The sequence below is a fragment of the Sminthopsis crassicaudata genome, chromosome 4 (genome assembly GCF_048593235.1).
Source record: "Sminthopsis crassicaudata isolate SCR6 chromosome 4, ASM4859323v1, whole genome shotgun sequence".
NCBI classification, from domain to species: domain Eukaryota; kingdom Metazoa; phylum Chordata; class Mammalia; order Dasyuromorphia; family Dasyuridae; genus Sminthopsis; species Sminthopsis crassicaudata.
Window position 1 is genome coordinate 116,986,775 of NC_133620.1, and position 14,972 is coordinate 117,001,746.

The 14,972-nt window shown below is 31.5% G+C and overlaps 1 protein-coding gene across 2 annotated transcripts in view; it reads right to left on the minus strand.

Moving 5' to 3' along the window:
* The window catches only part of EPRS1 (glutamyl-prolyl-tRNA synthetase 1), a 66,008-nt gene that overhangs the window by 13,295 nt on the left and 37,741 nt on the right, over positions 1–14,972 (minus strand). For both annotated transcript variants that reach the window (XM_074309194.1, XM_074309193.1), the window contains 10 exons: positions 14,112–14,342; positions 13,195–13,457; positions 11,066–11,117; positions 10,172–10,381; positions 8,350–8,422; positions 6,497–6,576; positions 6,198–6,299; positions 4,774–4,929; positions 4,036–4,233; positions 3,477–3,650 (listed from right to left, as the gene is read on the minus strand). In XM_074309194.1, the coding sequence (XP_074165295.1) occupies positions 3,477–3,650; positions 4,036–4,233; positions 4,774–4,929; positions 6,198–6,299; positions 6,497–6,576; positions 8,350–8,422; positions 10,172–10,381; positions 11,066–11,117; positions 13,195–13,457; positions 14,112–14,342 (1,539 nt within the window). The remainder of the gene's footprint in view (positions 1–3,476; positions 3,651–4,035; positions 4,234–4,773; positions 4,930–6,197; positions 6,300–6,496; positions 6,577–8,349; positions 8,423–10,171; positions 10,382–11,065; positions 11,118–13,194; positions 13,458–14,111; positions 14,343–14,972) is intronic.

Sequence of the window (14,972 nt, forward strand, 5' to 3'; positions counted from 1 at the left end):
CCAAGGGTCAACATTAGCTTTCTTAAAATTTGGACCCAGAATCAAACAAAAAATTCCAGATATAATCTAATTACCTTAGAAACAAACAAGACTATGACTCTTCATTACCTTCGGTACCAAATTCCAATTCATCTTTTACATCATAGTCTTTGCAATATATATTTTTTTAAAATCCTTATATTTTATTTTAATTCAAAATCCCTGCTCAAAAACCTCCAATGTTTCACTATTTTCAATGTTTGGTAAAATACCAATTCCTGTATATGGCATCCAAGGACTTCTAAAATGTGGCTTTAAACTACCTTTTCAGAACTACTTCTCATGACTCCTGTAAATGTACACAGACTCCTATCCATTCCAGCATAATTGAAATAGGCATTGCCCTCAGTTCTCATTAACTTTTACTGCCCTCTTGTGTTTATTTACATAGTCAGTTTACATCATGCTGCAAATGGACACCCCTTCAACCCCATTCTTCACTTTTTAAGAGATCCAATACAGATGCTGTCTTTTTAATGAAAACTTCCTTGATTCTTTTAATAACAAGTGATCTCTTACTCCCTGTAATTCTCATAAATTGCTTGAGTTTTTTCAATTTAAAACATCTGCTCTTGCCTTAGAGTTATTACATATAATACCTCCCTTACCTATTAGGTTATAAGTTTCTTGAGAAATAAGGACAAAACCTATTTATCTGTGTAAGCCCAAGGCCTACTGTCTTGGTGCTTAATATTTGTTGAACTGAATTGAACATCTAATTTCACAATGGATTTTTGGCAGTCAGCATAGAATTATTTTATAATCTGTAGTCAACTCTCCCAAGGCAGCTGATTTCTTGAACCAATGTATAAGGTTTTATAGTCATCTGTATTTCATTGTTAGATTTAGCTTATCATTCCAGTTTGCTAGGATTGGAGTATAAATCTATTATCCAATACATAAACTATCCTTTCAAGTTTCACCTGTCTTCATCTCACCAAGTTAGGTCTCTCAACAGACTACTTTCTGGCCATCTCTAAGCCAGAACCTCTGTATTTTAGTCTTTTTTTCCACTAAAACTCTACTGTTCTTCCTAGGGGGTGCCTCATGCTCACTGATAGGTGAACTTTCAACTTATTTAACTCAGTTTCAGTCTTATTATATTAGAGCAGATTTCTGAGCATCTGGAAGTTATGCTTTTGGATTAGAACTCTCCTAACCCACTTTTCATCACATTATTCCTCTTTTATCTTCTATTAGAATGTAAGCTCCTGACTGTCACTTTATAATATAGTTTGAAGTTCTTTAATTCTACCCCTTTTAATCATTTCATATTACATTACAGAGCTTTTTTTTTTGCTATTATTTTCTCAAGTTTTGTAAAGTAATTGTTTGATAATTTGATTGGTATAGAATTAAAAGTTCAAACTGAATGTGGCACTATTGTAATTTTTATTGTATTTTTATGGCCTAGCATGAGCACTGAATATTTCTCCAACTATTTAAATAGTTCTTTATTTAAGGAGCATTTTGTCATTGAACATATACAATATATGCATATATATTTATCCCTAAATATTTTATGCATTTTGTAGTTATTTGGAATGAGATTTCTATTTCTATTAGTGCCTTTTATATGTTTTTGTTATTACCTCATAAAAATGCTCCTGATTTCTGACGATTTATTCTGCAGTTTATAACTCTGATGAAGCTATTAATGGTTTCAAGTAGCATCTTTGCTGGTTCCCTAGGATTTTCTATGTAAACCTTCATGCCATCAGCAAATAGGAACAGTTTTAGTTCCTCTTTCTCTATCTGAGGTCTTTAATTATAAAGCAGCAATCATCAAAACCACTTGACATTGGTTAAAAAAATGGAGAGGTAAGATCAATGGAACAGATTATAGACAATAGAGAATCAGAAACAATGGATCTCAATAACCCATTGTTTGATAACCTGGAAAAAATAAACTACTTGTGAAAGTAATGCCTATTTGATAAAAATTGTTGGGAAAAGTGGAAAGTAGCTTAACACAAATTAGCTTAGACCAATGCCTTATGCTAAATTCTACAATATGTTCTAAAAAGATATGTAAACTCAATATTGAAGATTACATCATAAAAAACTAAAAGATACTGAAACAACTATAGGGAAATGTATTCTCAATCAAATGAACAATAGAGATAATTAGATCAAAATAGATATATTTAATAAGATGAAATTTGAATGAATCTAGGATAAAGGAAGTAGTTGAATGGAGGGGTAAAGAAAATCATCATATCAAATTTCACTGAAAAGGATTTGGTATCCGTGATATTTTCGTATACTTATACTTACATATACACACACACACGTGTGCATGCATGCATGTGCCTATGTAGCTATATGTGCATAAAAAGACCAAAAGTCATCCCCTATTAGCTGTTGGCAAAGAAAAGGAACAGTTCTCAAAAAGAACTGTAAACAAAACAAACATGACAATATTCCAAATCATTAATAATAGGAATGCAAATCAAAACAACTCTGAGATTTCAATGAACACTTGGCAAATAGGCAAAGATGACAAAAGATGGGAATAGTCAATACTGAAGGGCTTAAGGGAACACAGCCACACTAGTTCATTATTTGTGGAGTTGTCAATCAGTCCAATCATTTTGAAAAGTAATTTGGAATCATTCAAACAAAGTGACTAAAATATCCATACTCTTTGACTTGAAGATTCCATTACAAGACTTATGCTTCAAAAAGACTATGAGTAAAAAGGTCATGACATATACCAAAAATATAGCACTTTTAGTGATAACAAAGAACTGGAAATAAATATCCATCAGTTGAAAAATGGCTAAGCAAATTCTAGTACCTGATTATAATGGAACAGTATGCTGTAAGAAATGATGAACATGAAATAATGAATATTGTGAGTATAGAAAAGCACAAAAGGTTTTACTTGAACTGATACAGAGAGAAGCAGAAAAGAAAATAACATACACAATGATTATTAAAAAAATAACTGCATACTATTCAATAAGCAAGTAAACAAATACTACAATATATTTTGAAAATAGTTTAACTACTTAGTGAAACCCTAATTCCTGATGGAACTACATTAAAATTGGAATAATGACATTCATTTCAATAAAAACAAGCTAAAATAACTTTTCCATTAAAAATTTAGTATGCATATAAAAATTAGATACCACATATCTAGAGTAGACAATACTACATCCATCTATCTATTTATCTATGTATGTATGTATGTATCTATCTATCTATCTATCTATGTGTGTGTGTACATGTCTATGTGTGTGTGTACATGTCTATGTATATTCATGTATAGCAAAGCATCATCTGGATTTTCAATTTTTACTGACCAAAGAATATTACCACTTAAAACACAGAGGAATAATAATACAGCCTTTAAGTATGAGAAAAAGTAGCTACAAATAACAAAGTGTGGAATAAAATCAGGTAGGGAGAAACAGTTCAGAGGAATTTACCTTCAGCTCCCAATGATTGAACTTCCAACCTGGTGAATAATTGTCTCGTAAATCAACCCGGACACGGATGTTAACCATGAGCAGTCGTTTTCGATAATCATTGCATTTCATAAACAATGCCTCTCGGTCTTCTTCAGACAGTGCATTTGTAATTCCACAAGGAATAACAACAACCTATAAGCCAGTAAAATGTCCCAAACTTAGAATACAGAAATAAATTTGACTCAAGTAATTTTAGTATGTAAAGTTTGCAACCATCTACAAAACTCTGCAAGTTGGTGTATATGATGTCTAAATTGCAAGAAATTTTATGGAATTATTTATCAGATCCCATAAATTGCTTCTTCTATGAAGTAGAAAATACTCCGCTTATTTTAAAGAAAGTATTTGAAGAACTGGAAGTAATTAACTATAGAAGCAAAATAAAACAGATAGATACAAAATGGTTAAAATGAATAAGAATTTGTTTAACATTCTACATTATCTTGTTTACAATGCATTTTAAAAATCTACTTTTCAAAGTAGAAAGTAAGTCACATAAAAGAGACTTTTTCCTTACCTGAACACAGGCTACGCGGGGTGGCAGGACCAAACCCATGTTGTCCCCATGAACCATTGTCATAACACCAATAGTTCGAGTTGTAAGTCCCCAAGAATTTTGATAGGCAAACTGCTTCTCTCCTGGTGTCTTCGGGTCTTCAAAAATAATCTCAAACATTTTAGAAAAATTCTGCCCAAGATGATGTGATGTTGCTCCCTAAAATAAAGTCAAGTAGTTGCAAGCATAAAAAAGGCATGGCAGCTTATTTAGTAAGGTTAAAATAATTAACTATGTCTTGACAAATAAATGCTGGAATTCTAAACAAGTTTTCTTCTGTACAAAAAAAAAGTTAACTATTCTACCTAATCATCATTATTTTAGAAACTTAAAAAAAATTATTAATAATATAATATAAAATTGATGTTTAAGTGTAATAAAAAATTTCAGTTTATTAAAAATATACATTATTCAGGGATGCTAATGAACATGATTTCTTTCCACTGCTAAAAAAAGGGAAATATTTCTGAAGATAAAATTATAAATTACCATTAAATGAAAAAGAGGAAGTATATTTAATATTGAACTTCTTTAAATATGTCTATTTTACCCAATAATAATATAGTTCTAAATAAAGACAAATGTAGAAAAATAGTTTTAAAATATTTTAAGAATCACCTTCAGGAATTTTCTTGTCTTTACTTCTTTGATTGTCACACCTAAATGCATTAAATAAAAGTCTACATCCCAAGTTGATACCTGAATTGCTCTTCCACTGGCAGAAATGAATGCTTCTACTGTAGTAGTATAGTCTCCTCCTGCAAACTTCTCCTTCTCAGTTTTTCTTCCCTTTACAACAGGGATAGCCAAGAGTTCTTCATACACTTGAGCATATAGATCAAGTATCTGCAGGACCTATAGGTATTGCAAAATATGTTTTCACATTAATAACATTTCCTCATTTCAATTTAGAAAGGCTCAATTTTAAAAAACATGGACAGAAATTCCTTTTAAATTGTAATAGAATATTTTTTTTTTCTGAAAAGATTTGTTAAAGCAAACAGTACAAACTTAAAAATGGAAGCTTCTGAAACAATGAGAATAAAACAAATCAAAATCATATTGCTACAATAAAAATATACATATTGAAATTTTATTTTACAAATTTAGGAGATAAAATAGTCAAGGAGATATGGACATGTGTATGGACATATATATGTGTATGTGTATATATATGTGTGTACATGTACATTATATATATTTTCCTCATATATGTATTGCTAAAAGCAATTGAGCATTTAGTAAAAATAAGTTTTTAAAGAGAGATCAAAATAATTAAAAATTAAAACACGATGATTATCGTTTTCTATCAATTTGGGTTGTACACCAAAGTAAAAATTTTCAATTGATTCTCTAGGGTTCTGTAGGTATATCATCATATCATCCGCAACAAGTGATAATTATCTACTCTAATTCCTTTAATCTTTTTTTCTTCTCTGATTGCCAAAGCTAACATTTCTAATATAATGTTGAGCAGTAATGGCGATAGTGGGCAATCTTGTTTCACCCTTGTTTTACTGGGAATGGTCCTAGTTTGTTCCCATTACATACGATTCTTGCTGATCATTTTAAATAGATGCTTCTGCTCATTTTAAGGAAAATTTCATTTATTCCTATACTCTAAAGTCAAAATTTTCAACTACAAACAACAAATGAAAAATTCCAATTGAAAATTACTTAAATTTTAATGCATTTGACATTTCATAAGATTTCTCACTCCTTCCACTTAAACAGATTATTCCTTAAGATATGGTGTGATGACCGCATTAGCACCCTGGATAACTTAAAATCAGCCGGAGTCAGGATAAGCAAAAGTCCTTGATCTTTATTCTTGGTCTTTAGGAATAGGAGTTAAATTGGCAATCTCTAACTAGCTTTTCAAGTATCCTAATATATGCTTGCCCTTTGCTAACACGATCATCATCATGCTGCAAATAAGGTACTATATATAGTACAGGTGACATGTATTGTACAGATCAAAGACTATTCCACAAAAATCTCTTTTGTGCCACTTATAGATTTAATTTTTACTTACAAGTACTTAGAGAATGGCTATTACATGGATATAATGTGCTAGGACATATACTCACACAGCAAATCAATAGATCACAAAAAACTTATACCTCTGCTGCGGCTTCTTCATATGTAGCAAAAGCACTGTGTCCTTCTTGCCAAAGGAACTCACGGGTACGTAGGAAAGGTTGTGGATGCTTGAATTCCCAACGCTGAAAAAGAAATTAATGTGTTTACAATTCAGGTAACTAGTGAAAATTGTTTAGTTTAAACTGACCACGACTTTATTTGGCATTTGTTTCACAACTCTCAAGAACCAAAATAATCCCATCTCCAAAAAAACTTATTCAGTTTAATAAACAGTAACTAGGCATTTTTTAAATGAAATCAGTAAGAGTTAAGTACCTACCACTACATTGCACCACTGATTAAGTCTGATTGGTAGATCCCTATGTGACTGGACCCATTTTGCATAAGCAGGATACATTACTAAAAAACAAAGTGGAAGGGAAGAAAAGAAAATTTAACACTCTAACAACATACTATTTACAAAATAAACATACAAAGCCATTTCCAGAGGGTGGGTAGGTCTAGCTATTAGAAGACATCAGGAAAGGGTTCTATAGAATTATAGATTTTTGAAAGGTACACTACAATCATGAAGGCAAGACCACCTAAGGCATGGAGACAGGAGACTGAATGTGATTTATATTGACAGAAAGTAAGCCAATTGGAATAGATTGTAGATGGTGTAAAGGAAAGTAAAATATAATAAGGTAAGCTGGCAAAACTTGAAATCCCCAAAAAAAGGAGTTTATTTTATTTAGAGGTAATAGGGAAACAGCAGAGATTAGGGGAGTATACATGGCCAAATTTGTCCTTTAAAATATCACTTTGGCAGCTGTAGGGAGAATGGACTGAAGAAGGAAGAAAAACTGCTACTGTAATAGTTCAGAGAAAAGATTTACTAAAGTATACCATCAAATTTAGTATAAAAAGGATATAGGGGCAGCTAGGTGACTGCATAGAGCACCAGTTCTGGAGTCAGGGAGGACCTCTACCCTATTCCCACTCTAAAAAGTTTATACAAACACACCTAAACTTTTTGTTATCTATTCATATAAATGATTAGCTATTATTACTAATAATTAGAAAATTTAAAATGAATTGCTATTTTAGGTGCTTTGCTCAAAACTCATATATATGTATATGTATTATGTATAACCCATGTGCTGTGAACATACAAAATACTAAAAGAAATACTAAAGAAAGCGTCATAAGATATAGAAGAGAGAGAATATCAGGCCTGAGTGCTTGAGCAGGTTCCAAAAAGATCTCATGTGAGATAGAATTTTAGCAAATAAACAATTTTATGAAAAATGAATTTAATTAATATTAAAATACAAAGTTATATAAAGTGTATTACAAATAGTATATTACTATATTACCATTATGAAAAGGAACATTCCCTTCCATTAGTCATGAAACAAATTGTTTTTTAAAAATGGTACAGTAGGAAGAGAACCAGATTTGAAGTAAGATGTTGGGTGACTCTCCGCTCCACTATCTATCAAGTGAATATATATCTACCAAATGAACAGGTCATAACCTCTCAGAGAGGTCACTTTTTCTGTTTACTCATCTGCCAAATAGAGCCTGTACAAGATGATTATAAGGACGCTTGAAGATCTAAAGAACAAAAGCATACATTTCTAAAATTTGTGGTTATAATTACTATGCCCAATCAAAACAAGACTTCTCTTGAAAGTCAGATTATAGAATCTATTTTCTCAAATATTTTGACAAGGTATTTTATATTACTTTATTATTGTGTTTTGTTCAAAATCCCTTAAGTATGAAAATAAAGGCAACTTTTACATTCCTATAAAGCAAACAAATAATCATTTAAGGAGAATTAATGAATCTGCAGAACTGAAAGAATCAAGATAACTAATAAAAATTGGAAATGGTACAGAATTTAAGCATTCAGTGAGAAAAAAGGAATTTTTAAAAAGCTTTAAAAAGACTTCTAAAAAAATTTATTTAATTTTCCTAACCAGAAAGTGTTTGTTATAAGCTATCATTTCTCTTATTGGAAAGTGAGAGTAAAGGCTTTTCTAAGGCATATTGGAGTCATGATAGGAGAATATGACTATTTATCTTTTCCATCTTTATTAAACTTCCTCGGACTTTAGATTTCTGGTAAGGAGACTTAAAGCTAATTTAAGTAGAGTTCTCCATTAATCCAAGGCCTTTCCTTACCTGTTTCACTGGTGGGGCGAACAGCTATTGGTTCTGCCAATTCTGTTTTGCCAGACCTTGTAACCCAAGCAACCTAGAAAGACAAAATTTGTATTTTGAAAACTTTGGGCAATTAATCAATTAATTAACATTTATCAAGTACTACTATATTCTAGGTACCAACTCCTACCCTCTCAAGGAGCTTATATTTAATCAGGGCAAAGAAATATCTGTATAGATGTCAGTCAAGTAATATAATAAGTGCTAGAGATACAAAAAAAGAAAGAAAAAAATAATCCCTACTATTAATGACCTTATAGTCTCCAAAATATATAAGATAATTATTCTGGGATGACCAACTATAAATGACTTTGCTGTTCTCAGTAGTACAATCATCCACAACTACTCTAAAAGGACTTGTATGAAAATTCCTATCCATTTTCAGAGAAAGAACTGATTTGATCTGAATACAGATTGAAGCATTCTCTATTTGTCCTTTCTTTCTCTTTAACTTAATTTTTCTTAAGGGTTTTTATTTTTATTAGGGTGGGAGATCTGTTTTCTTTCACAACTTGACTTTTATGGAAATGTTTTACATAACTTCGAAGACATGTCGTTTCTTAATTGTGGATTAGGATAAAGGAGAACTTAGAACTCAAAAATCTTAAAAATAAATGCAAAAAATTTTGTTTTGAATGTAACCAGGGGAAAAATGTTAAATAAATAAATAAAATTGAAAATAATATTTTAGGGGGAGAATAGGGTGATGACTAAGCCACTTTTTAACAGAAAAGAGACAGACTCAGGGAGTAAACTGAGTAATATACAAAAGCCTTTTGGGACATTGTATTTTTTTTGAAAACGGCTAATGCAGGAATTTGTTTTGCTTGACAATGTATACTTGTTACAAGGGTTTTGTTTTTCTTTTTTTTTTCAATGAAGGAGAAGAAAAGAACAGATGAATTTGTTAATTGAAAAAATAAAACTAAACTAATAAAGCAAGATGTAATCATAGGAGAAGGACTATGTCAGCAGGCTAATGTGACTTCATTATAAAAGACTTCAAGGGGAATAATGTATAATCAGTCACAATGGTTAAATCAGGGTTAGGTTTTGAAAAACTCTCAATGTCAAAGAGAAGAATTATATTTAGAAGGAATCATGATCTGAGTTTTTTGAGGACAAGAATTGTGTTTTTCTTTCTTTGTATCCCCACTCCATAGCACAGTGCCTGGCATATAATGAAAATACTTGCTGACTTTCTGATATAGATCATCTGCAAAGAGATGACAATGAAACCTTGAATTGATGAGATTTAGCTAGTGAGACAATTCAGAGAGAATAGAACCCAGGATAAAACCTTAGGGCAAACATAAAGTTAAAAGATACGTTAGGAAATGATGAGATGGCAAAAGGCATTGAGAAGCAGCAATATATAACTTTATGTTTCTGATTAATAGTCCTTCCAGTAATGACAGTAAAAACTGCACAAATTACAAACTGACATCATAGTATCTTTAAATAAGGACAGTTCAACTTAACAGCTAAACATCTAAAACCATTCTTACCGCACTGTAAATATTTTTTTAAAAAGAGTAATTTTCATTGCCTATTGTTTTTAAAATTAAAAACCTGACTAAAGTAGAATTTCCATTTATCTATGAAGATGTTAATATAAAATCATTCCTACATAATTTATTTAAAAAGCACATTTTTCCTATTTTTTTACTGAAGGCTTTTTAAAAGTTAAATTCAATATCCATAAGTGAAAAAAAAAAATTTAATTCTGATAACAACCATGCAAAAAAAAAAAAAAAAAAAAAAAAAAGAAAGACCAACTTACCTCAGGGGCAAAGTCAGCAACATGCGTCTTTTCTTTCTCCAAAGCACCTTGAGACACAAACATAGGGAAGTAGCAGTTTTCCACACCCAGTTTCTTGATCTCAGCATCAAAAAAGTCTTTAATGGCTTCCCAAATGGAATAGGCCCAGGGACGGAGGATGTAACAGCCACTCACATCATAGTATTCGATCATTTCTGATTTTGTGATTACCTTTATAAAATATATATTCATTATTATAAAGGAACTTACTGAAGCTAATAACTAAATGATTAATGAAATATAAAAAAGTTATAAACATTAACTTCAAAATCCAATCTCAAAATTACACAAAAGGCTCTAAATCAAATTCAAATTTTTAAAAGATAAGTGATTTCATCAGGATGAATATATTCTGCTTAGGTAGATTAAAACCTCTCTATGCTTTAGTAGATCCTTTTTGCTGGTAGTTGGGGCAAATTTTCTGATAAATCTCTCAGAAATAAACTATGTCAGTTTCTCAAACACAAATCCATACCCTATAACTCAAACTTTTTACAATTTCATAGTTTCTGTAATCAGAATTTGCATTTTGCTATTTTAGCCTCTGAAAACCCAAAGTTACCCCTACACATCACTGGATGTCAGAACAGAATTTTAACAGAGAATGTAAAACCACACAAAAATTTATGTATACTGTTTATCCTGTCCTAAGTACAATCTAAAAGAAACAGTAAGACCATACAATTCATTCAAAAGATGTGATCAATACACTAAAAAATAAAATCCAAACAATGTTAGAAATGAGATTAAATTACATGTAATCAAGTTTCTTTTTCTATAATTATATACAATAGTTAGCACATAATTACAAGTTCAATTCAACTTATAAATGAAAGTCAAATGGAATACACTCACTTGAGAAAACCAGTCTGCAAGATTTTCTTCTTTTTTTGCTTCTAATCCCAATCTGTAGAAATGAGAAAACAAAAGTAAATCCCCAACTGAAATTACTACTGTTAATATTTAAAGAAAATTGTAAAAATGACTTTAAGCAGAAGGGACCAGGTTATAGTTGGTACCAAGGACAATTAACAATTTTGCAGAAGAGGAACTGTACACTCTCTATTCTTGTTGAAATAGTCATTTCAAAAAACTTTAGAGGACCATTCAAAAAGATTTAAAGTACATAAAGAAAGTCAAGAACAAGGCTTGTTATTTATCCTCCACAGCCAGGCAACCCAAAATGTATTAGTAGGTTGTAAAGCACAAGAGCAAGTTACAGATGAGTAGAGTATTCTTTTGGATAGCCATAATTGACTTGTGATGGAATTCAATTCTAACCCTGACTGTCACTCCCTACCAGCAATAGAAACCTACCAGATTCTCCTGTTGTCATTCCAATGAGGATCTTAATAAAACTGTATATGGGTACTTCTCTGTTGCTTATTTCTATAATTTCAGTGTACTGAGAGAATATATTATCGTTGAAGCAGGTATTACAACAAAGAAACCTAGCAGAGGTCTAAAGACTGGACCTAAAATTAGTTAGGTAAGTTAAACTTAACCCTTTTGGAACATCTGACTGAATTTTTATAACAGATGGACATCTTCCCCCATCTCCTCCAGGCAATTGGGATTAAGTGACTTGCCCAGGTCACACTGCTAGTTAGTGTTAAGTATCTGAAACCAAATTTGAACTCAAATCCTCCTGACTTCAGGGCTGGTGCTCTAATCACTGCACCCCCTAGCTGTCCCTCAGTTCGACATCTTACTAAAAACTCAAATTTACCTTATTTATCAAATATCAAATTTATATCAAATTTACTTATATCCTATTATTCTAAATTTGCATGAACTTAATGGATTCTCTTAAACTTAATGGATAGTTCTTTCCACCTGCCAACTTTCTATTTTTTAACAGTATAACCAAAACACATCACATTTGACTATTATTATTATTTTTTTTTTTTTTTGCTGAGGCAATTGGGGTTAAGTGACTTGCTCAGGTCACACAGCTAGAAAGTGTTAAATGTTCGAGGCCACATTTGAACTCAGGTCCTCCTGACTTCAGGGCTGGTGGGTGCTCTACCTACTGTGCCACCTAGCTGTCCCACATTTGATTACTCTTTTTATCTCAGCTACTTCTACATTTTTAGTTCTTTATTCAGAATACAATATACAATATTGTGATAATTTATTATGAATCCTAGTTGAAAGAGAAAAAATTCACTTTTCTTAAGAAACAGCTCCTCTCGGGGCAGCTAGGTGGTGCAGTGGATAGAGCACCAGCCTTGAACTCAGGAGGACGGGAGTTCAAATCTGGTCTCAGACACGTAACACGTCCTAGCTGTGTGACCCTGGGCAAGTCACTTAACCCCAGCCTAAAAAAAAAAAGAAAAAAAGAAACAGCTCCTCTCCAAACAGGAAAAAATAACTAAAAATTGCTTAATATTTCAAGAGTTCAGATAAATTCTTGACAATAACATAAAAATGATTGAATCGGTTTATTTCACATTATATCCCTAAATACAAAACTATAAAATGCTGCTAATAGCCATATTCCCAACTTTCAAAACTTCTAATGTAGAAAATCTCTTCAGAAAGTACATTCTAACCAAATATAATATATAAGGGTTATGTTTATAAGTAAAACATATAAGACTTTAAAAGGCAACGTGCATCTTCACTACTCTAATCTTCAAACAATTTTAGTTTTAAATTCAAACTCATTTATTTCAAAATTCTCAAAAGGAAATTCCAAATCCTCCTATACTTCTTTATTTAAAAAAAAAAAAAAGAAAGAAAGAAAAGAAAAAAATCTCCCTTTTCTCTAATCCCCCCCCAACTTTTGTTCATACCAAATCTTAACTCTTTGTGCTACTGTGTTAGCATTCAGATTGTTTTTATATGTAAGAACTCACACTGATCAAAATAAACTGTATAATTTTAAATTAGTTTGATTCAACCAAAATTTTTTGCTTGGATTTTGTGGGGATTAAACAGCTAGTAGTATATATATTTAAATTTACACACACACATATTACCTGGTTTGTTTCTTAGGTCCCTGACCTTCTCCTGCTCCACTTGAAGACATTCCACTGCCTTGGTCCTTAGAAGATTCTTTCTTTTGGCTGTCATTTTGTTTCTGTGACTTATTTTGTTTTTCAGATTTATTTTCCTTTTCTTTTTTCTTTTTATCCTTGTCTTCAGTCCCAGTAGCAGAAAGTGGCTTGTAATCCACTCCTGTCAGAGACTTATACTGTGCCTTCAACTGAAGAAGTTCCTGTACAGCTGCATCTACTTTATCCTTTAAAACAACAACAACAAAAAATAAGTCAATAAGAATCTCAAATTAATTTTTATACACTGAAAAATAATCATTATGACAAATAATGCCCATGCCTAACAGATTTTTATACAAAAGTCTCAGAAGGAAAAGGAAGTCTAAATAAAATATTAACTTTTGATAGAATTAAATAGTTTGTGGTGTACAGTTTAACAAACAGGGTTATATATTCTATTAACCAAATACCTACGATGATAGTCTAAGTTACACACACTCTCTCTACTCTCTGTGTGTGTGTGTGTGTGTGCATATATATATATCTATATATATCTATATATATATACACACACATGACAAGATCTGTGATTTCAGGCAGTTTCAGTGAAACACTTGCTCTTGCTCTACAACTTACAATTTGAGATTGCCTAAGATGCTGGCAACTGAAAGGCTTATCTGAGCCAACATAAAGTTGTGTCTTTCTTATTCCCAGGTCAGTTGTCTTTTGCTCTCATATTGTATAATATATTTTCTAAAAAAATGTTTTTCTAATTTAGAAAAAACTCCATATATTATTCATAGGATCTATCGTTCTATTAACATAATAATCAACTATCTTTTCAGGGAGATGCATGACAACATAAGAGTGGTTTGTAAAAAAAAAATATAAAGGCAGACCTTGGTGACTTTTTCAGCTTTTAGTTTCCGAACTTCATCTCCTTGGGCAGCCACTCGGTCAAACAAAGCTTTGGCTTCAGGTGTGTCAGGACCACTGATTTCAATGATTTTAGCTGGACTTGAAACCAAACTCTGAAGTGGAGGATGACCAGGTTTGTATTCTTGTCCAGTTTTTTCTTTATACTCAGCTTTTAGGGAAAGTAACAGTTTTACAGCTTCGTCAATTTTATCCTAGATTAAAAGAAAAAATCAAAAATATACACACAAAAAGGAAAACTATGAAGACAAGTAATAAAAAATGATGGAAACTTAATCAAGAGAACATGAGTGTCCTTTTCAATCTTGAAATAATCAGGAGACTATTCCTGTAAATTGTATTTCCCTTTTTTAAATAGCTAGCTAGTACTTTAAGGTTTGGAAAGTGCTTTACATTTTCTCTCTTAATCACTACAAATAACCCACTGAGGTAGATATTCTTATTATACTCATTTGATGAATAAGGAAACTGAGGATGAAAGAGGTTAAAATGACTTGGCAGGATCACACAGTTTAGTAAGTGAGGCTAAATTCAAACTCAGATCTTCCTGATTCCAACTCCAATAAGTTAGCCGTGGTACCTTGCTATCATAGCAAAGAAGAGTTAAACCATTTGGCCTAAAAGCATAGGGGAAAAAAGCTAAAGCAAAGTTAAGAACAGAATTGTTATGCATGGTATATATTCAGTTCACAAGATAAAATTCATTCAAGAAACAAACTGAACATCGATAAATCTAACATCTTGTTTTGTGTATAGTGAAATCCAAACTAGAGGTATAACACATACAGACCTACAAGTCCAGAGAAAGGAAAAAAGAGGGGAAA